The sequence below is a fragment of the Protopterus annectens genome, chromosome 1.part0, assembly GCF_019279795.1.
Source record: "Protopterus annectens isolate FY-2018-M chromosome 1.part0, PAN1.0, whole genome shotgun sequence".
NCBI classification, from domain to species: Eukaryota; Metazoa; Chordata; order Ceratodontiformes; family Protopteridae; genus Protopterus; species Protopterus annectens.
The window spans coordinates 508,094,131-508,115,451 of record NC_056725.1 but is presented as its reverse complement, the minus strand read 5'-3'; the positions used below and the strand labels follow the sequence as shown (position 1 = coordinate 508,115,451).

The 21,321-nt window shown below is 39.7% G+C and overlaps 1 protein-coding gene across 2 annotated transcripts in view; it reads left to right on the top strand.

Annotated features, from left to right (window-relative positions):
- Window positions 1-21,321, top strand: part of AARS2 (alanyl-tRNA synthetase 2, mitochondrial) — a 1,016,815-nt gene that overhangs the window by 445,629 nt on the left and 549,865 nt on the right. For both annotated transcript variants that reach the window (XM_044060935.1, XM_044060942.1), the window contains one exon: window positions 4,238-4,365. In XM_044060935.1, coding sequence (XP_043916870.1) covers window positions 4,238-4,365 — 128 coding nt within the window. The remainder of the gene's footprint in view (window positions 1-4,237; window positions 4,366-21,321) is intronic.

The following is a 21,321-nucleotide window of genomic DNA, read 5'->3' as shown; positions in this document are numbered from 1 at the left end:
TTTTTTTTAAACGGAACATGTATGGAGTGAAAGCAGTAGAGTACAAAAAGGGGCCCAAAGTGGTTCAAAATGTAGAGAGAAGTACACACACAGCATTGATGGGGTTATTGAATGTAGCAAATGTAAAATATGCTGGATTAACCAACCAGAGAGGTAGATTGTAAGAGTGCAGTGATTTGTCCTTGAGTACTTTAAAGTGTCTTTTCTTATAAGGCCTGCATTTTAAGGGCAGAGATCTGCTGGTCAAAATAGCTAGCCAATGCATCCATTTACTAAAAGCTAGCCTGGTACGAACCTATAATAGTGAACCTGTTGGTCTGTTAATTTAGCTAATGGCTTCAGGTATTTATTTGTTTTGTTTATTGGAAAAATCCAGCTAGGTTGTCGCTGTAAATTTCTTTTCATTAGAGCTCTGGGGAGAAAAGCTTCAGTTTACAAGAGATTTAGTATAAGTAATGTAAAGTATAGGATATTATTTGGCATACAATATTAATATCAGGATAAATATTTATTTACATTCATTACTGTAAATCATCTTTAGCAGATATTATAATCAACAGGTGTTATGTTTATTGATAGGGCAATATATGATTTTTAGAGAATTGTAGAACAAGTTAATTATATAGGTTGCTGCATGAAGAGAGCAGGTAGTCAGAAAGAAGGGATGGTTATGATTAGTGGGTATATGGTTTCCATTAGGTAAGCAAAGTGAGATAAGTGATGGAAAAGTGAAGTTAGACTGAAATGGAAGGGGTGGGTATGGTGGTTTAGTGGGGGAGGTTGGTAGATGATTTTATATATTTTTTTGGAATAGAGTGTATAGCAGTTACAGCTAACTGCTGTATAAAGGGGTTTATTTTTACCTTACTTTTAAAGCTAGAGTGGGATGTTGGTAACTCTGGAATTCACCCTGTAGCAAAATCAGACTTTATTTTGCAGGAATAAAGTGCAGCGCCATGGAAGTTGTGAACTGTAATGATAAACACTTGTCCCGAGGTCTCAGATCTCAAGGAAAGAGGAATGCATCACTCTAGTGGGGCTTGATTAAAAATTTATTTTTGCATTTGATAGAAGATGTTATGGGCAACTTTCATTTGGGTAAGGTTTAAATGATTAGGAAGATTTAACCAATTTAGTTTTGTTGGGCGATGCAGTGGTGAGTCTCACTGGGGAGATGTTCTGTGAACATGGCTGTTTTGTTATAGAATTGTTGCAGTGTTATTAGTTGAGTGGCATATAGGTGAGAGAATATGGTACCAGCATATAATGGACTTAGCAGAAGGTAAGCTGCAGGTGTAGTTTTCAGTGGGAGGAAGGGGTTTGCTGTACATGGATTACTGAGGATTTTTTTTTTTTGGTAGGGTTTTGAATAGGAGAGTCAAATGTTAGCTTGTTTTCAGCTGTGCCATCCAGTAGTTTTGTGTTGTGAACAGATTCTGTAGAAGTATTTTGGAGTGAAGTGATTCTGATAGGTTGATTCACTTTGGCTAGATATGTGGGAAAGGCATAGCATCAGTTCTATATATATATATTTTTTTTTTTTTTCATTAAGTATTAGTTGGAAATTGTTGAGACATTTTTTGTGTTTGAGAATGAATTATTGAATTGATTGTAGATCATTGAGGTTTGTAGTTGACCAGATGAATGTTGAGTATGAAGGGATAAGACACTGAGTGCAGCTCTTTATAAATATGTTAAATAGTAGAGGGACAAGGATTGAGCCTTATGTAACACTGTGACTGATTGGTAGGGTGAGAGCTGATTTGCCACTTGGCAAATTAAGTTCTGTTGCTGAGGTAGCTTTCAAACCAAGTGATTGCAGAGTGTGGATGTCCTAGAGTGGATATGTTTTGTAGGTGGTTTTTATGAGGGACAGTGTATTAATGCTTTGGAGAGATCTAAGGATATAACAGATATGAGTCTATTGTAATTCCTGTGATTTATGGCGTGAAGGAAGGAGAGCAGTTCAGTGGCAGTCCTTTGGAAGGAGCGAAAGCCATGTTGAGTATGAGATAGTAAATTGTTGCCTAATAGATAGGGAAAGAGCTGAGAGTCGACACATCTTTCAAGGATTTTGGATTATGGAAGGAGCGCACAATGTGTCTGTAATTTGATATTTTATAGCTATAGTTTACTTTGTGGAGGGGTAAGATTATGGACTTTTTCCTTGAAAGCGAGCCATATGGCTCTTTTAATGATCAGTTGATGAGAATACTGATGGGGGTAGTCTAGGGCTTCAATGGCTTTTGCATAGGTATTTTGTTTGGAGATTGTTGACTGCTAGGGTTGTAGGTTTTTATGCTTTGTCAGCAGTTTTCTAATATAGCTGGTTGGTACTGATTTGAGATTGAAGGGGGGTGGGATATGACAAGGTTATGAGTGTGGGATGGGTGGGATCTGTGTGAGGGATGTTCTTTCTGAGGGATTTTAATATATTGATGCAATAGTCATTGAATATGTTAGCTATGTTATAGGCTTGTGTCATTTAATAAGGGACTTGGTTGTGTTGGTTTACCTGTCTTTAGAAGATTAACTGTTGACCAGAACTTGCAAGGGTTGCATTGGTTATTTTGCGGGTTGAGGTAGAATTTTTTGTCAGTATACGTTATCTTTTTAGCTAGGTTGCAGGACTCTCTGCACTTTTGGTGATTAAAAGATTTCTTGGTATGCTCGGCTTTCCAGGCTTTATCCCTATTTGTCGCTATTTGTTTTGTGCTTTGTGATCACTGTCAGGCAGGGTTTGTTGTGACACATTTTATTCTGGCTGGAGCTTGTTTATTTAGGGTGGAGAAAAAGTTGTTAAATTAATTCACTTCATTGTCTTGAGAAATGACTTTAATTTCAGACCAAGATAATTGTTTTAGGGTATTCATAAAGTGTTTAGGTTGACGTTTAGGAGGTTTCTAACAGTTTTGTGCAAATGGGTTGAATTTGTTTAGTCTTGGCAGATGTCATAGGTTGGGTGATGATCACTGAGGGTGTCTGGTAGGTTCTCATTATAATTTTCTGGGTTAGTGGTTAGTATTCAGTCTAGTATTGCGCCGCCATTGGCTGTTTTGTTCAGTCAAGATTTATTTGGATTGCAGCATGACCTGAGATTAGAATTAGCCCTGTTACTGTTTCATCTACAAGGATAATAGTTTCTTGGGAGATGAGGGTAGAAGCCCAGTACAGTATGTCTTTCATAGCAGATTGGTTGTTTTTCAGGGGAGTGTATATTCAGATGCTGAGTATTTACATTTTTAATACTCCATGGGAATTATTTGCATATCTTGTATGTTGAGTGAGAGAGTGCATTATACAAGTGTGCAATACCACATTTTAAAGTAGTAATTCTTAGTAATTTTTCTATGCCTTAATCCAGAACAGTTTGTGCTGTGTTGTCAAAAAGCAGTTTCATAGTGTTAGACTGGAATTCATTCTGTAAATTAAGCGGAGTAATGAAAGTCTGCAGGTGTGGCCAGAATGGAAAATGTGCCTTGTTGGTGATGTACTTGGCAGATGATGTTAGCAAGGTACATTAACTGCTTGAATGAGTGCATAACAAGATTGTGACATTACAATGATTCTTCACTTTGTAGTTGATGGCAGAGGTGAGTAGGGGAAGTGTCAAATGCGGATATGCTTTTTTTGCTATGACATGTAGATACAGCTGGGTTCAGAGGAAGAATGTAGGGGTTAAGGGAAAACAAACACATAAAGTTACTGTCAGTATTGCGGGTGGTGATTTTGTAGCTGTGGGGCACAATAGGTCGGTGCTATTTCTCTGGTGGGAAATGGGAAAGCCACCTACCATACTATGGGGCAAATGTTTACTGGTAACGGGAACATGAAGTTGCAATTATAAATGACAAGTAGACAAGGTGCAGTTAGAGGGGCATAATCCCAACATATTAATTCAGATTCAATTATTAGGAAATTGTGTTTTCAGGTAGAAACTTTTGCATATTTTGCACTTGCCATCTTACATGTATAAAAAGTGTTCCTAAGCCTATTGAAATCCTTGTGTTCTCTGCAAAATGATTGCTGACACAGAATCAATGTTCTTTGCTGTAGTGTTGGTTTTATTTAAAAAAATGTGAAATGTGGCCTTTCTAATGTCAGTATTTGGTATAGATTTGCTTGCAGCCGTCTGTATTTTACTTGTTATGTCACCTGTATTGATACTGACAGCACTTTTCACAGAGATCTAAACTTTTACCCTAAATTTTAAGTTTTTGAATCAACATTTTTGCAGTGGATGTGGCTTGGTCCTTGCACAGAAATCTAGGATTTCCACTAGATCTTATTGGATTGATGTTGGAAGAACGTGGTATTGCCTTTGATACAGAAGCCTTGGACCGTTTAGCAGCAGAAGATGCAAAGGTACGGGCAAGATTGATTTGAGGCCAAGGTAATTTAAGTGTAGTCCACCTGATATTGTCGGTTACACACATATAGTGAAAAGTAGTATATTTTAAAGGTATAAATATAATTTTTATAGTTTATATGTTAAGTAGACTAAAATGATACTCAGTAGTGTCTGCTAAATTTGTAGTGTACAACATTTGGTATTTGGAGTGATATTACTTTTAAAATTCATGCCAATTTAAAGTTTTATTTATGTTTGTTGTAGTCTCCTTTGAAGTACTAATTCACTGTCTTCATTTATATTTCTAATCACCTTGAAACCTCAACGTGATATGCCTCTGTATTGGAATGCTGACTGTAAGAAACTGTTGTCTCTTGCAGCGACCAGTAGTGTTGTGACCTTAAATGGTAGTGAATAATCCACTTTAACTTGTGATATTTACTTGTTTTGAGCAACAACTGGTTGAGAGAGTTTCTTTTTCAAAGGCAGTGATTACAAAATTAATTTAAATGTTTTTATCAGCTAGGAGGAGGGAGGTTATAGTAATTGTTTTGTTTCAAAGATGCCAAGTACAGTATCTTAAAATTATCATCAGCTAGGGAAGGTATGGAGAGCTAATGCTGGACAGTTTTACTCCAAGAGCACCATGTATAGAATCTTTAACATTTAACGTTTACTAAACTCTTGATAGGTTACTGGATGGGTTCTTCTCAAGAAGTTCTAATTCTAATAAAAATTTGGAGGATTCTAACTCATGCTGTGCCTTGACCAGCTAGATACATAAACACCTTTTTTGTTGTGCACAGTTTGGGTGGCAATCTTTGCTGGTATGAGAAGAAAATCCTGTGCTCACATATCTATTAAGCCATCAAAATGTCCATCATATTACAGACTGTGACCTACACCAGTATTGCCTTTTTTGTCTCCTGGATTAGCACAGTTTGGGGGGGGGGGGGCTGTCAGTGTTTCAGCCCTTCCACTCAAATGGACCATACAGAGAAAATGTTGTCCCACCTTATAGCTAATAAGATGAAACAAAAAATAAGTATACCCTGCTTGAAGGTAGTCCCACTAAAAAAGAACCAAAGCAGAAAACAATGCAGATGTACCACCATACACACGATAAAAATCTGTGATTTAATAAGACTCTTAAAAGGCCAAACAAACTAAGAGAACGTAGGATAAGCACTTTTGGAAAAACCTTTTTCAGATCCTTTGTTCACTCCCATCAAGGCAAAACTTTTAAACAGTGTTCATCCAATCATGCTGTTCAGGGATGGTTCCTCTTCCACGGCTAATGGAGACAGGTCCCTCTGGTGGTAGTCCTCCAAAGTAACAAGTAGCAGGAATAAGTTCTGCTTATTCCCTCTTCCTGTTTCTATTTTTTATGTTTGTTATGTTCTTTCAGAATGGGTTTTAGAGGTACCATTCCATTAAGGCCCGATGGTTTATCTGCTCTTAATTCCATAATCCGCTTGGTTTCTTCCACCTCTGTTCTGTTTCTCATTTCACTTCCCCTTGGGTTTTTGTTCAGCTTCATTAGAGCCATAAATTTGAAACTGTGATTTTCTTCCCCCCCGATATGCTGATACAGGGCATTTGTAGCTACTTAATTTCTTATGTCTGATAGATGGCGTAAAATCTATTCCTTAAAAGCCCTATTTGTTTTACCTACATAGTAGGAAGAGCATGCCTCGCATATGGCTAAATATATAATGTTCTTGCTGGTACATGTGGCATAACCATGAAAGGAATAACTCTTCTTGGTGACTGGGTGTTCAAATATATTGTGTCCATATAAAAGGGCACACACATTTTATTGTGTCTTTTTTGGCAAGACTACCTTCAGCAGGGTGTACTTATTTTTTGTTTCATTTGTGCTGAGTTGATTTACACACTGCACATAGCACCACTGCTGTTCACTGCAGTTTCAGAAACAGGCAAGTGTTCCTTTTGAGATGAATGGCTTCAAAAACAGTAACAAACCTTGTAACAGGTTTAACAAATCAACTTTTGGGAATTGGCTTAAATGCTACAGGCAATTTCCAACCTTTAAATATGTCTGTAAATGAAGACTTTGATGCTGTTTACCATGAAGTTGAGAATGTAGCATACAGACTAAAACATCTTCAATGGCAACACTTCCATATGGAAGCGTGCGTACACCATCAAGTAATACCTCGGGCCTACGCATTAGATGCATGGCGAGCTGTGGTAACACTTTTCACTTTTGGCTAAGTGGCAGGCAATAAATATAGAAACGAGCTTCAAATACATGAAGCTTTTAATAGAGTTCTTCAAACAGCAGGAAGATGAAGTAGTGGAGCTAATTAAGCTGAAACAGGAAGAACTCGAGCGTATGAATTTATCTGAGTCTTGCTTTTCTAAACTAGAGAATGCACAAAGCAGAACTGATGCCTATGACAACAAATTAAAAAGTATTAAAAGCCACAAACTAACTAGAGACTTCAATGATTACAAGGAAGGCAATCTCTTTAATTGCCCAAAAGAACGGAAGACTAATGGAAGGGAAACTGCATTAGATACTAATAAAAAAGTTAATAAAGTCAAGGTGAACCGAGCAGTTGAGAATACACAGCTAACAATGCCTGAAACTGGACATTTTGAAATACCTAACTTAGAAGCTAACTTAAAGGAAAGTACTAGTGACATGGCTGCAGTTACACCAACGACCCATAGGGGAACAAATCTGGATGTTAACTCCCTGACTTTAAGTCAGGAAGAACATGATTCTAATAAAGAAAAGGGAACTGAAACATCCACACCTAAAGAAGACATTTTTCATATGGAAACTACTTCAGTAGCCACTAGACTCAAAGAAGGGGTTCAGCACTTACCTATCTACAAAATCTCCCTTTTTTTATTACAGAGGAGCAACATACGCATGCCGAGATCAGACAGCAGGGAAAGGAAAAAACGCAAAATGCTATAATTAAAGAAAATTGACTGATTCCTCCGTCTTCAACATCTCTAAGAGTGCTCTAACAGCGACTCAGATTTCTGTCTTAGAGAGGGGTCTTTCCTTTATCCCCTCCATTAGATCACCACTGAAAGAATTTGTGACAGATATGAAATGTTTTGGGAGGAATATCACCCTCAAACACATTTTTGGCAACAATAAGGAAAAAGCTTATCTTTCTAAAAAACCAAGCACTTTCGTGCCACTGTACCATCCTATGGTGGATATGTTTATTCACCTTTGTGAAGAAGAGGTGGCAAAACATAGGTCACAATCTAAGAGTAATCAACTCCATAACCTGACCCAAAGTGAATACCAAGTACTCAAAGAATTGCTGGGGAGAAAAGACATTGTCATTAAACCAGCAGACAAGGGAGGTACAATAGTGGTAATGGATTCTGAGTTCTGTAGCACCAAGATGAGAGACTTGCGTGATAGAGGGACCTATCAAAAATTGAACAAGATAGATCTGATGAGTCTGATTAATGGTGTGCGTGACACGCTATATGATCTCCTTATGATGAGGAGTATTACGAACAAGCTTCAACTATTTCGATAGTAGCCCATTCTGTAACACTTACCATTAGTGGACTGCCAAAAATATGTAAGAACTTGAAGGATCCACTTATGTGACCCATTGTTTCGGGAAGGGGCTGGCTGAGCCGCTATCAGTGTTCTTGGAAGCTGAATTAAAGAAGGTCCTATCAAAGGCCACTACGGTTCTGAAGGACATGGCATACTTCTTAGGTCTCTTGTTTGAGAAAATGGAAATGAGAACCCAGGAAGAAGGATTATTAGTCACACTGGATGTGCAAAGTCTTTTTACGGTCATTCTGAATAATTATGGAATTGAAGCAGTCAGGAGATTTGCTGGCAGTGAAGTTTTGGATGTTAATCTCCTTTGTACTCTGTTAGAACTAGTATTGGAGGGCAACATTTTCCTGTATGGCGACACTCACTATTGGCAAAAATGGGGGGTTGCCATAGGCACCCCATGTGCCAACAGTTATTTGATATAGTCTTGACGCAATGGGGGAGAGAATGGAATGTAGAGGTACGCAACTTGTGGAAAGATCAATAATTTTCTACATGATATTTCTGGATGATGTCTTTCTCCTATGGAAAGGAGATGCCACTAGTCTATGGGCATTTGTCACGTTTCTCTCTCACACAACCAGTTTTTTGAGATTTGACTTAAAATTCTCCGAAAGGGAAATAGAGTTCCTTGATGTGAAACTTTGCCTGACCCTGGGTAAAGAGATAGAAACCATGATTTTCAGGAAACCTACATGGCAAAACCATTTGCTTCATCAGACCAGCATGCACCCTAGACGCATCTTTTGGAATTTAGTGGGAAATCAGGTCACACACGTATCTCCAAATTATGTTGTAGGGATGACGACATCTTAAAAGAAGAAGAAACTCTTGTGAACACCCTTAAGGGAAGAAGATACAAGGAAGAAGATACCAGAATGAGTAGAGAAGAAGCCATGCAACTCAGAAGTGGTATCCCCTATATTATAATAGGAGGTGTGAAGAGACCAGACAACCACAAGATAATAAGCCTTCAGCTAATTTGAGATGCGCACTGACTTACAGCATGGATAATGGATTCATCTGTAATACTATTAGGAAGTTTTGGCCAGTCCTAACTTTGGATGAGAAATTATGAAATACAGTTGGGGATAAACCTAGCTTGCATTTTGGAAGAAGAGTAATCTGAAGCCCTTATTGTGTCAACATGATGGCCTTACTATTAGCAGATGTAGTATATGGAGCCAACGTAAAGGTACCTGGAAATGTAGTTTTTGCAAAGCCTGCCCTTTTATGAGGACACATAATATATTTGAATACCCAGTCACCAAGAGTTATTCCTTTCAAGGTTATGCCACATGTACCAGCAAGAACATTGTATATTTAGCCATATGCGAGGCATGCTCTTCCTACTATACAGGTAAAACAAATAGGGCTTTTAAGGAACGGATTTTACGCCATCTATCAGACATAACAAATAACTACAAATTTCCTGTATCAGCATATTAGGGTGGAAGAAAATCACAGTTTCAAATTTATGGCTCTAATGAAGATGAACGAAAGCCCAAGGGGAGGTGACATGAGAAAACAGAACAGAGGTGGAAGAAACCAAGTGGATTATGGAAGCAAGAGCAGATAAACCACTGAGCCTTAATGTAATGGTACCTCTAAAACCCATTCTGAAAGAACGTAGCATAAACATAAAAAGTAGAAACATGAGAGGGAATAAGCAGAACTAATTCCTGCTACTTGTAACTTTGGAGGACTACCACCAGAGGGACCTGTCTCCATTAGCCATGGAGGAGAAACCACCCCTGAACAGCATGATGGGTTGAACACTGTTTAAAAGTTTTGCCTTGATGGGAGTGAACAAAGGATCTGAAGAAGGTTTTACCGAAAGCGCTTATCCTACGTTCTCTTCGTTTGTTTTGTCTTTTAAGAGTTTTATTAAATCACAGATTTTACCATGTCTATTCTGGTACATCTGCATTGTTTTCTACTATAGCTAAAAAGACGTTGTCCCTGAAGAGCCCCTTACATGTGGACCAGTGAAGTGTTCTGCATACAGCCCCAAGCAAAGGTCAGTACATTGTTAGGACAGTTATTCTGAAGGGTAAGTCGTTAATCCAGCCTCCTGGCCTTTGTAGAGTGTTGAACTCGTCCTCATCTAGTAAGAGCTGGAGTCCTTACCACTCTTACATTTCAGAGGAAGAAAAGAGGGGGCAGGGGAAGCAACTTGGAGGTGCAATTTGACGTGCTGATTCACTCCAACTCCTGGATGCTTGTCTGGAACCAGCCATCCTGATCCAGGGAGCAGCCTCCTGAGTCACCCGGTCCAAGGACTGTCCCTCCAGCAGGTATAGTTGAACTGGCTTGTAGCAGATAATGGTGGCTCATTGAGTCATGCCACGTCAGGTTTTGAATGTTGAGAGTTGACCATCAGGTTGTGTATGTAGTAAGACACCATTGGGGTGTATTACCTGATGACTTAGTTGGACCCAGTCTGCATTGATTTTCATCATATTGATCACTGCTGCGGTTGCTTTAGCTATATGGGTTAGATCCTGACAAGTTTATAACAGCTGGATAGCTTCCAAAGCTTTAGGGCAAGTTCCCAAGTGTAAAAGCTGTCAGTCAGCTCGAGCTGTGCTGACTAAAAAGGAAAGATGTGGGCACCAAGCCTTCCTGTCACAAAAGAGTTCACTTTTCTTTGGGCTTTAGAGATCGATGGCTGGCTTGTGCTGTTCTATTGCTGGGCAGATAAGTTCCCTTTGGGAAAAACCTTCCATTTTTAGAATTTGTTGTTTTATTTACTTTCCTCTTTAGGAAAGTTATTTTTAATCTAGGAGTTTGTGTTTTAACGGACTGTCACAACAGGAGTGCACTTTATCCCTGTCATTTTTAAAAGTTGTTTGAAGTAATTGGTGTAATTTTTAGAAGCTGTTTAAAGTAATTAAAGACCATTTTTTCTATGGAGAATTTTGTATTTATTTTAACTTTGTAGGCCGCTTAAGTGTTTTAAAGTGCTTTTTTTAACTTTTTTTTTTTTTTGTGAAAAAAAAGTGACTTAAAAACTTAAAAATTTTACTGGAGCTTACTGCTTGTTTTCCCCAAGAAAGAGGCACCACTTTCAGCTTGACCATGGAATATACTACCAGTCCACTGTCCTTTTTCCAGCCACAAAAAGAAAAAAAAGTAAGCAAGCAGCCTTTGCCACCACAGCAGGCTAATAGTTTGCCTGTACCTACAGGTGGGTGACTCTGCTATGACCATACCTTGTACCTCAAAAATATTATTAGCTGTTTTCATTATTTACCTCTGATCCCGCTGGTATAGCACTTTCAGCCACTATAGATCAGGGGTTAATCATATCCTCTGCAGCTGTTTGGGTCCCGTCAGTGGGCAAAAGAGAAACACTGTTGTCTGTCCTAGGAGAAGGAACAGGGAAGGCTTCACTGTTTGTCAGAATGATCGGCCCATCCCTGAGGAAACTGCTGCTGCCATTAATAACATTGTTGACCACATTTTTTCTGTCAAAAAAAAACAGAAAACTAAACATATTTCTGTTTCTCCTCAAATTTTCTTAGTAGTTTAGTGGTTATGGCTCGTGTTTTAATTCAGGCTATTGAGCCTTCTTACAAGGTGACTTCTGGTTAAAGAAAGAAGGATACCTCTTTTCCTGAAGAGATTAAAGATTCTGAATCTGGACTGGAAGATGAAGGGACAGATACAGTTTTCTGATTCATACTCAGTGGAGTGCTCAATTTCTCACTGTCCCTGTGAGGGGTTCTCTTTCAATAAGACTATTTCCAGAATGTGGCAGTGTTTTCAGTGGGAGCACACTGCTGTTTCTCGGTCCCTCAGAAAATGCTATAAGCTGTTATAGGAGTTTCCAGAACCTTTGCCCATTCTCCCAGTTCGTGCAGTGTGTGTGTGTGTGTGTGTGTGTGTGTGTGTGTGTGTGTGTGTGTGTGTGTGTGTGTGTGTGTGTGTGTGTGTGTGTGTGTGTGTGTCACACCTACCTGCAGTTTTCCCTGACAGTCAGTCTGCTGCCCTCAGAAAGGGAGAGAGAATGTATAAAGTCATAAGTCTTAAGTTTGTATACCTTCTTCCCAAACCTGACCCAACAGCTGTAGCTTTAGTTAGTCCTTCTGCCACTAAACATGTTAATTCCAATCCTACTCTTTTTGACAAAGATGGGAAGATTATCATATATGGGTAAAAATGTGTGCATCTGCAACTTTGATTTTCAGAATTTTGCGTTGACAGGCTCATATGTTAAAGCTTATTCTGACAAACTGTGAGAATACGAGTAATGTTTTGTTTGCAGTTTCATCTTGTTAGAAAATATCTGCTTTAAATAATTTTTCTTCCACTGTACAAGCCACTACTTACAGTGGGTGCATGATTCAGTTGATACTTCCAGGGCTATTTCCACTGATACTGTTTTGAGGAGTTTGGTCTTGTTGCGCTGTCAGAACCTCGCAGATGATGTGAAAAATGAGATTTTAAATTCTGCTTTGGATAGAGGTTTAGTTTTTGGCTCCACTTCTGCAAAGGTAATCAAAAATGTGATAAGAGGTAAGCTGGTTCAGGAAATCTGTAAGATTTTTCATTTTCCAAGTGATTGTGTAAACCCTCATCCAGTTTTGACAAAACAAACCGTCTCAACCAAATGCTGGTAAACTGATGATCTGATGTCTCTTCCTTTGGTTCCTCAAAATATAGGACTTTGGATCCAACCTCAGATTTGTCTTCAGCCACTCTAGACTTAAGGAGCCAAAGCTCAGGCTCCTCCTCTTGCCCATTATCCTCTCCTATCCACAGCATTACCCCATATCTTGTTTGCTGCTCATTAGAGTAAGATGTGGTGCATTTCTCAGGTGACTTGCATAAGTGCAGTTTTCTTTTCTAGGTTATTACCTCTCTGTTTCTTCTCTTACCTTGCCTTTTTTTCAGAGCTCCTTACCTTATTTTTTTATCTGCTGTTCCCCACATCATTGGAACTCCTCTCTGTTTAGAAATGAATAGTCTTATACTAATAATTCCTTTCCCTCTTTGAGTGTTAATATTATTGATTGTTATTTTGTGGGAGCTATTGTTTTGTTTATTTTTCTCTGTGAGTGTTGTGTTTTCTTCTTTCATCACAGGATGGCTGAGAAACACTCTGGCTTCAAAATAATGTGTGGACTGTAAGTCCCAAATTTAGATGCACATTTAAAGTGTGTGTATTGTCTGGATGCAGGGCATCTTGAATTAGACTGCTCCATCTTTACTGCTTTTGGCCTGATGGGCATTAACGGAACATTGTAATAAATTAGTCCTAAAGGGACTTCTCCCAGCCCTTGCAGGAGACCTGTCCCTGCCTCCACATTCCTCTCTCCCAACTCCTGCAGGACACTCATCCCTGCTTCTCTCTTCCTCTCTTCTTTGACTTCTAAAGCTTCCCCATCTGACAGAAAATCTTCAGACAGATATAAGGGGGGGCGTGGGTACCAAAAAGTCCAGGGAAGAAGTCAAGCAGGCTAAGAAGTGCTTCCATGATTGCTCTACCTATTCTGTTACATTTTCAGCTACAGCTTCCAAGACATGTAGGTCATCAGATTTGACATCCCTTTCAGATCTAATTGTCAACGGATCCTTTGTTCTGCCTCATACGTAGCCATGATTCTCCCAGGAGCCAGTGTCCCCAAGACTTAGTTCTCCATTCCTGCAAGAAAGAGTAATGCACTGCTCCTCCAGGCCTGTATCCACTTCTTCATCCATCAGATAACCTGGTCTACCAGAAACCTCACAGAAGCACACCTGGATACGATGAGGAAGTTCCTCAGGACCCAAATTCAGTTGGGGGGTTCACACTGCTCCAACCCCTGTCGCCATCTGCAAGTTTTGATCCTACCCTTCTACCAGCAGTTACTCTTACCCTGATCTGACCCTGGGGTCTCTGAATCTTAGTTTCATCCAGGGGATGCCATCGTCTAATCTGAAGACTTGGTCATCTGGTTTGGCGACACCTCTGATCTGACTGGTTCCAAGTGCCTCAGATTTGGAAGGATCTCAGAGCCGAAGCATTGGTGCCGAATCTGGGGTAGTGGATCGACTTCAAAGGTGTTGGAGCCATCTCTTCCCTTCAGAGCTTCAGCACTAGATGGTTTGTTCTGGCATTGGATCCTAGCTGACATGGGTTCTGATACCAACCTGGGCTGAATGCCTCGGCTCCCCGCAGTGTGGTTTTGGGTCCCTGCTCAGCTTCAGCTTTTGAGGCCATAGAGTGATCTCCCTTCCTGGCTTCCCTTATATTCTTGGCCCTGCCCACTCCCCACCCAAAGCCCTTGGTTCCTGATCCAGCTCTTCCTATCCTTTTGGATCAGTCTATTCTATGAAGCCTTGCGGCAGTCCACTACCAGGTCTCATATCTGTCTTCCGATTCCTCACCAGAGCACCCTACCACAGAGGCCCCTCGGAAGCATATGTGCAAGAGTAGGCACATGGACTCCCCACAGAAGAGTCTTACTGAAGACACTGATTTTGATGAAGGGGAAGGGTCCCCTGCATCATCCCTTGAAGACATCTCATTCTGGGAGATCCTCACATTTTTGAGGTAGAAAAGTGGATGGTCCTCTGAAGCCCCTTCTCAGGAGGAGTCTGTACTTGAGGCTTACGGGTTCAGTCCAGCTACATCTTGGGTGGTACATCCTGCAGATGAGATGGTCAACCTAGTCTTGAAGCAGTCCTGGAAGGAACTGAACGTGGCTGAACCAATAGCATGCAAGCAGTACAGATTTCTTGTTTCCCCCAGAAATCGTCCTCACTGGAACAAGATTCCAGCAGTTGATTCTGTGGTAGTGGTGGTGGCCTTGAAAAAGGAGCTGGCTGAGGAGAGCTCCACTGTCCATCCCCTAACAGAGAGTCTAGGGCTTTGGACAGGTCTGGGAAGTGGGTTTTTACTTCAGCAGCTTTTGCCCTGTGGGCTCTGAATTATCTGGTATACATGGCAAGGTTTCAGAGAGATCTGACAAAGGAGCTTTTCAAATCCCTCTCTGGGTTCATCTCTTCAGAGGCCAAGAAAAGAGTAGACGTACAGCTGGCCATCCTATAATCCTATTCCAATGTTTCAATGAGATTAATCTCCAGTGCTACGGAAGGCACTTTGAGAGCAACAGGTACAGGCATTACTCTAAGAAGACATGCTTGGATGCACCTGTGCGACTTTGCAGAGCACTTCAAGACATTCTTTTTAAATGCCTGTTTTGATGGTTCGACTCCCTTCAGACCAGAACTGAAGTACACAATTTTTAGGAGTGAGAAAGATGAGAAAAAAATCTGCCATTGGAATACAGTTTTCTATGCCCCAGTGGTCCTCCTCCAGGCTCCAGAAAGGAGGCAAGAAACTGTGGTTATGGAAGTCCCAAGCATTTTCCTTAGACACTCTTGGAGATAGAGTTCCCCTTCTGCCACAGGAGGGGGGGGGTCTAACTGTGAACATCACCTCTGTGGCAAAGGAGGAGCATGAATCCAAGGCTTTTGGGGTCCAGTCTCCGAGAAGCCTATATCAGTGCTCCTGAATGTTTGCCTGACTGCCACTCTCTGGAGGCAGTCGGGGGTGGAGTGCTCATCTCTGCATCCCAAAGCCTTTATATCCATCACCAAAGACACTTGGGTACAAAAAATGATCACCAAAGGCTATTCAGTTCCCTTTCTTTGCCTCCCCTTCATCATCAAGGACATTTCTGGACATTCTGACTTCTCAAAGTAGAGCAGCTGCTATAGAAATAAAAAAAGTTGCTGGGCAATCGAGTCATCTAGATGGCCCCAGCAGACCAACACAGATCCGGGACTTGCTTAAGATTCATTTTTAGTGCCAAAAAAGAATGGGGACCTCAAGCCCCCTTTAGACCTCTGTCATCTTAACCCATGTATCAAACAGAAGACGCTTTGAATGGTCACTGTTCAGCTTATCCTCCCCTTGTTGAGGAAGAGTGATTTGGATGTGCTCAGTGGACATTAAGGATGTGTACTACCATATTATGATGGACAACTGATTCAGAAGGGTTCTCCCTTCTGAAAGCCACTCAATTTCAGCTCAGGGCCCTACCATTTGGTCTAACCACAACCCTCTGGGTGTTCACCACGTCTGTGGTGGCGGTTGCAGCTCATCTCAGACTGCAAGGGTTCTGCATATTCTACCTAGACAACTAGTTTACTTCCACCTCTACAAGGAATTCTTCATGTCAGGGACTCCTTGCTCCATCTGTGCTCTCATCTGGGCATTACGGTGAATCTAGACAAATCCAAGCTTCTTCTGGTCTACACAATATAGTTCATTCGGGAGCACTTGGGCACAGTTGATCAGATTGCATAACATGCAGAGAAGTTCCTCTATCTAGTGGTAATGGTTCAGATGTTCCATCACGGGAATCAACTATGTTGCCATCTCTTCACTTCATCTCAGAACATGAAGCGCACTAGGTTCTTTGCCCTGATCAACTAACAAGGGGAGTTGCCAAGGGATGATGTGACCCACATTTGATCCCCATGAACTCCTGTATGCGTTTCCCCAAATTTCTGCAGAAAGCATTGGAGAGGAAGATTACAGTCATCCTCATTTTGCCCCTTTGTGGACTTGGCATGTGTAGTTTCCCTTCCTATGGCCTCACTTGGTACAGCCTCCTTGAGTGCTGGACCTTGGTCCAGATCTCCTCTCTCTCACCTGTACATTTTGTCTCACCTGGACATTCAGACCCTCAAACTAACTGCTTGTTTTTTCTAATATCAGTTATGGGTAGTCAGTCCAGACTTTCTTGTCCAGTGGTCCACATTCTTGCTTTTTCTCAGAGACCATCTACCAGGAAAATCTGCAAAAGCAGGTGGAAAAGATGGCCTTTCTGGGCCTCTCAGTGGAATCTGCATCCTTTTTTGGCTCTTCTTTCTGCTATTTTGAATTTCCTGGCTTCCATTTTTCATGATGGTGAGTTCTGATTTTTATATAGGGGAAAATTGTTTATTTATAGCTTCCCTTAGATTGTCCAAGACATTCTTAATGTGTACTTTCCTTCTAAGACCTCTCCATAGGGCATGAACATTTTGCTTTAAGCCTTTACCAGTCCTCCCTCTGAACCTGCAGCCAAGGTGGTTTTCAAGTTTAATAAACCAAAAATAGGCACCGGGGACCAGCGGATCCACCACACTAATGATTTATTGCAGTAAACAAAACGAAACGAACACACAACACATAAAGCGTTAACTCTGTTGAAACAATTCCCCTTACAATTTCGTCTCAAAGAACTTCATCAGATGGGTATATACATCTTAATTACTTCTTTAAAACCCTTTTCCATCCTTTAATTAACCAATAAAATACTGACTTAAAATAGGAAAACTAAATAAAACTTCATAAATAAGTCACATAATACTATGTACACATATAAAAAGATTTGTATCAACTTGAACAATGCATAAATATACTGTATATAAATAAGCATAAATAACCCTTGTAAAATGTCATATTTTAAAAGGTAATAAAATGCATAAGGTAAAATGATGAATTGGCACCATCTAGTGGAGAAATATTTGAAATACACATTAAAGTTTTATACAACCTGAATTAAAAAAAAAAATATATATATATATATATATATATATATATATATCTATATATATAGTACTGAAGAATGCAAACATTTTAAAGGATTCTTGGGACTATTTAAGATGGTTAAAACTATTTGTCTTAAATTGCTGTGTGTTATCACTGTTGATGTAGTGGATTTATTCACCTGTTTCCCACATGATGTGGGGCTTTTATGGTTCGAAGAATTTCTAGCTGACTGTAATGATATCCCCTTTGGTGTATTCCGCCCATGTTTAATTTTAATGGACCTAGTTCTTAAGAATAATTTTATATTCTTTCAGGGAGAATATTACAAACAATTGAAGGGGGTGGCAGTGGGGGCACATTGTGCTTCAACATATGTTACCATTATTCTCCTGTACTGGGAGAATAAATACATATTTACTTCAGAATATAAGCAATACTGGAATTTTTATGGGCGCTTTTTAGATGACATATGTCTTCTTTGGGCCAGTACTGATAACATATTTTTAGAATTTTTTGATTACATTTCAAAGACCACTAATTTTTTAAAATTCACATGCCAACTCAGTAACCTGGAGCTGAATTACTTGGATGTAAACATACAAAGGGTTTGTAATAGTTTTAAATCCAAACTAGATAAGAAACAGACATTCTCCAGTTCTTATTCGCACTATACTAATGCCCACCCTCCTTATCAGAAAAGGGGTGATAAAAAAGGTCAGCTGGTATGGGCTAGTAGAATGACAGCGGACGACCAAGACTTTCAAAGACAATGAGAATTTATATTGGAAATGTTTAGAGCCAGGTGGTAACCTTTGAATTTATTGACTGTGTTGGCAGAAGTTACTGAGGCTAGAGAATCCAGGTTTGCCCCTATTTTGGGCAAAAACCACCCTTCTCCCGACAACGCAGGTTATGACAAGAACTTAGGGGGGGGTTATTACCAATCTGCTTTAATTATTACCTATGAAGGTGAAATTAATTTGGTGAGGGTAGTTATAGAAAATGAGTGGAACAAGTTTGCAAGGTTATCAGATTTAAATGGTATATTTAATAAATCACTCAAATGTGTATACAAAAAAGGGCGAAATATCAAAAACATTTTAGAAGGAGGTGCATATCACAGCAATTACGGAATTTTTTCCAGTAACAGAAAAGGTACATACAAATGTGGAAACTGTCCCCAATGTATTTATATACGGACTGGCGATACTATACACTTGAAATGTAGAAATAAGTATATAACAACTAAAGGGTATGCAAACTGTAATACTACAGGTGTGTGATATACATTGTTTTGTCTGGTGTTTCTGACTCCTATGTGGGAAAGACAGAAAGTTAAAACAAAGAATGTGCGAACACAGATATGATATAAGGAAGAAAAATTAAAATAACATCCTGTATAAACACTCTGTTATGTGAAAAAGAAAAGTATAAATTTTTTGTAACAGAAGTAGTGCCTATAGACCTCATGGGTGGTTCCTGGGAGACTAGAGTCGAGTATAGGGAACTATACTGGCAACTGGTCCTGGACGCTTGTAATCATCCAGGGCTAAATAATATGGTATCATTAAAATCTGTACTAAAGCTTAGATCTGCAAAACTGTAACATTAGATTCACTTAGTTCATTTATTGTCCGTTCATTGTTGGGTCTTTCGGCTTTTCCCAGTTAGGGGTCGCCACAGCAGAACTCCGACCCGCTTATAATTGGCAGTAGATTTTTACGTGCCGAGTTGCCGGCCCTGACGCGCACAACCTTCAATGAAGGTACACCCATTCACGCATGTCTCCACACAGAAGACGCTCTAGCTGAGAATCGAACAGGACAACGTCTTACTGTGAGGCGACAACGCTACCGCAGCACCACCACCGCAGTTATTTATTGGCCATTCATTAAGTGGAAGAATTTGATTTTATTTCAGGTTGTATAAAACTTTAATGTGTGGTTCACATTTTTCTCCACTAGATGGTGCCAATTCATTTTACCTTATGCATTTTATTACCTTTTAAAATATGACATTTTACAAGTGTTATTTATGCTTATTTATATACAGTATATTTATTCATTGTTCAAGTTGATACAAATCTTTTTATATGTATATTTATGTGTACATAGTATTATTTGACTTATTTATGAAGTTTTATTTAGTTTTCCTATTTTACGTCATGTCTTATTGTATCTTAGAAACTAATTGATTCAAGTATTTTATTGGTTAATTAAAGGATGGAAAAGGTTTTTAAAGAAGTAATGAAGATGTATATGCCCATCTGATGAAGTTCTTTAAGACGAAAACATAAGGGTAATTGTTTTAACAGCGTTAATGCTTTATGTGCTATGTTCGTTTTGTTTTGTTTACTGCAATAAGTCATTAGTTTGGTGGATCCGCTGGTCTCCGGTGCCTATTTTTGGTTTATTTGTTTTTGGTTTGGGCACTTAAACCACATATTTTACAGTTTATGGTTTTCAAGTTTCTTACTTGGAAAACATTATCTCTGGTGTCAGTCATTTAATTTCTGTGAGTATCTGATCTACTAGCCTTGTCTTGCAAACCTCTATCATATTTTTCACAAGGACAGGATATCATTATGGACAAACCCATCTTTTAATCTGAAAAGTGACAACTGATACGCTGCTAAACCAATCCAGCTGTCTTCTGGTTTTCTTCATTAAGTTTTCCAACAAAGGGGAGAAAGTGCTACACTTGCTTGATGTGCATTGTAAGCTCCACTTCTATGTCAACCACACACAACATGTTAGGAAGTCTGAGCAACTGTTTGTTTGTTTCTTTCTCAAAAGCCAAATTGGGACAAGGAGTTTCTAAAGTAACTTTATTAAATGGCTGTCTGACTGCATATCTCGTCTACAAGGAGAGAATGGCCTTACTTTGCCTAGACCCATTAAAGCCCACTTGGCCAGATCTCTCTCTACTTCCACTGATTTCTCTTCAAGGACATACATGATATTTGTTTGACTGCCACTTGGTCAAATTTGCATATTCTTTTCTCATTACAATTTGGACTGGTTCAGCCATCCTACAGAATATCCTTCCATGTGAACTCCTTAGAGATCTCTACCTGGAGACTGTGTCCTGTCAGTTGAGGAATGGGCAGAAAACAAAACATCAGATATTAAAGTTATGCACTTACCATAACAATATATCTTTGTTGTCTTCTTCCATCCTTCCTGAATTTCCTGCCCTCCTTCCCCCTTTCATAAATGAGAAGTTAATTTCTTTCCTGGTTTCTGGTATGACAGTCAGACTTGTCACCCAGCCTTTTTTCACATGCTGCTTAAGCTCCAGATGAGAATATAAGCGGGCGGTTATATCCAGGATTATTTTTGTTAGAGATGAGTTTCCACTCTTTGTGGAATTTTGCGAAACTTGATTTGAGGTAATATTGGGGATGGGAGAGATTATGGGTAAGGGGAAGAACCTGTGCTTTGGATCCTTAAGTGTAGAGTGGCTGAAGATGAATTGGAGGTCAGAGCCAAAGACTCATCCGTTGAGGAAAGTTAGAAGCAAACCACAGAGATCTATCATTATGGTAAGTACATTACTTTCGTTTTAAGAAGAAATGGCAGGGAGGGTTCCAAGAAGAATTCAGGACCCCGCGTATGACTATTTGAAGGACCTTGCCCCCCATGAGATCTAAAGGTCATGTATCAAGCTTACAGATGGCAGTGGGAGGAAATCCCTCCATTCCAAGGGGTAATTCCCCATCTGCCACACAAGACTACTTTATTTCCCCTTGTCCCTCAGCACATACTGTCCCAGGGAGTGATGGAACCAGTTCCTTCTTTCCATGCTGGGAAAGGTTTTTATTCAAGGATATTTTATTACCAAAGAAAGAAGATGCTTCTG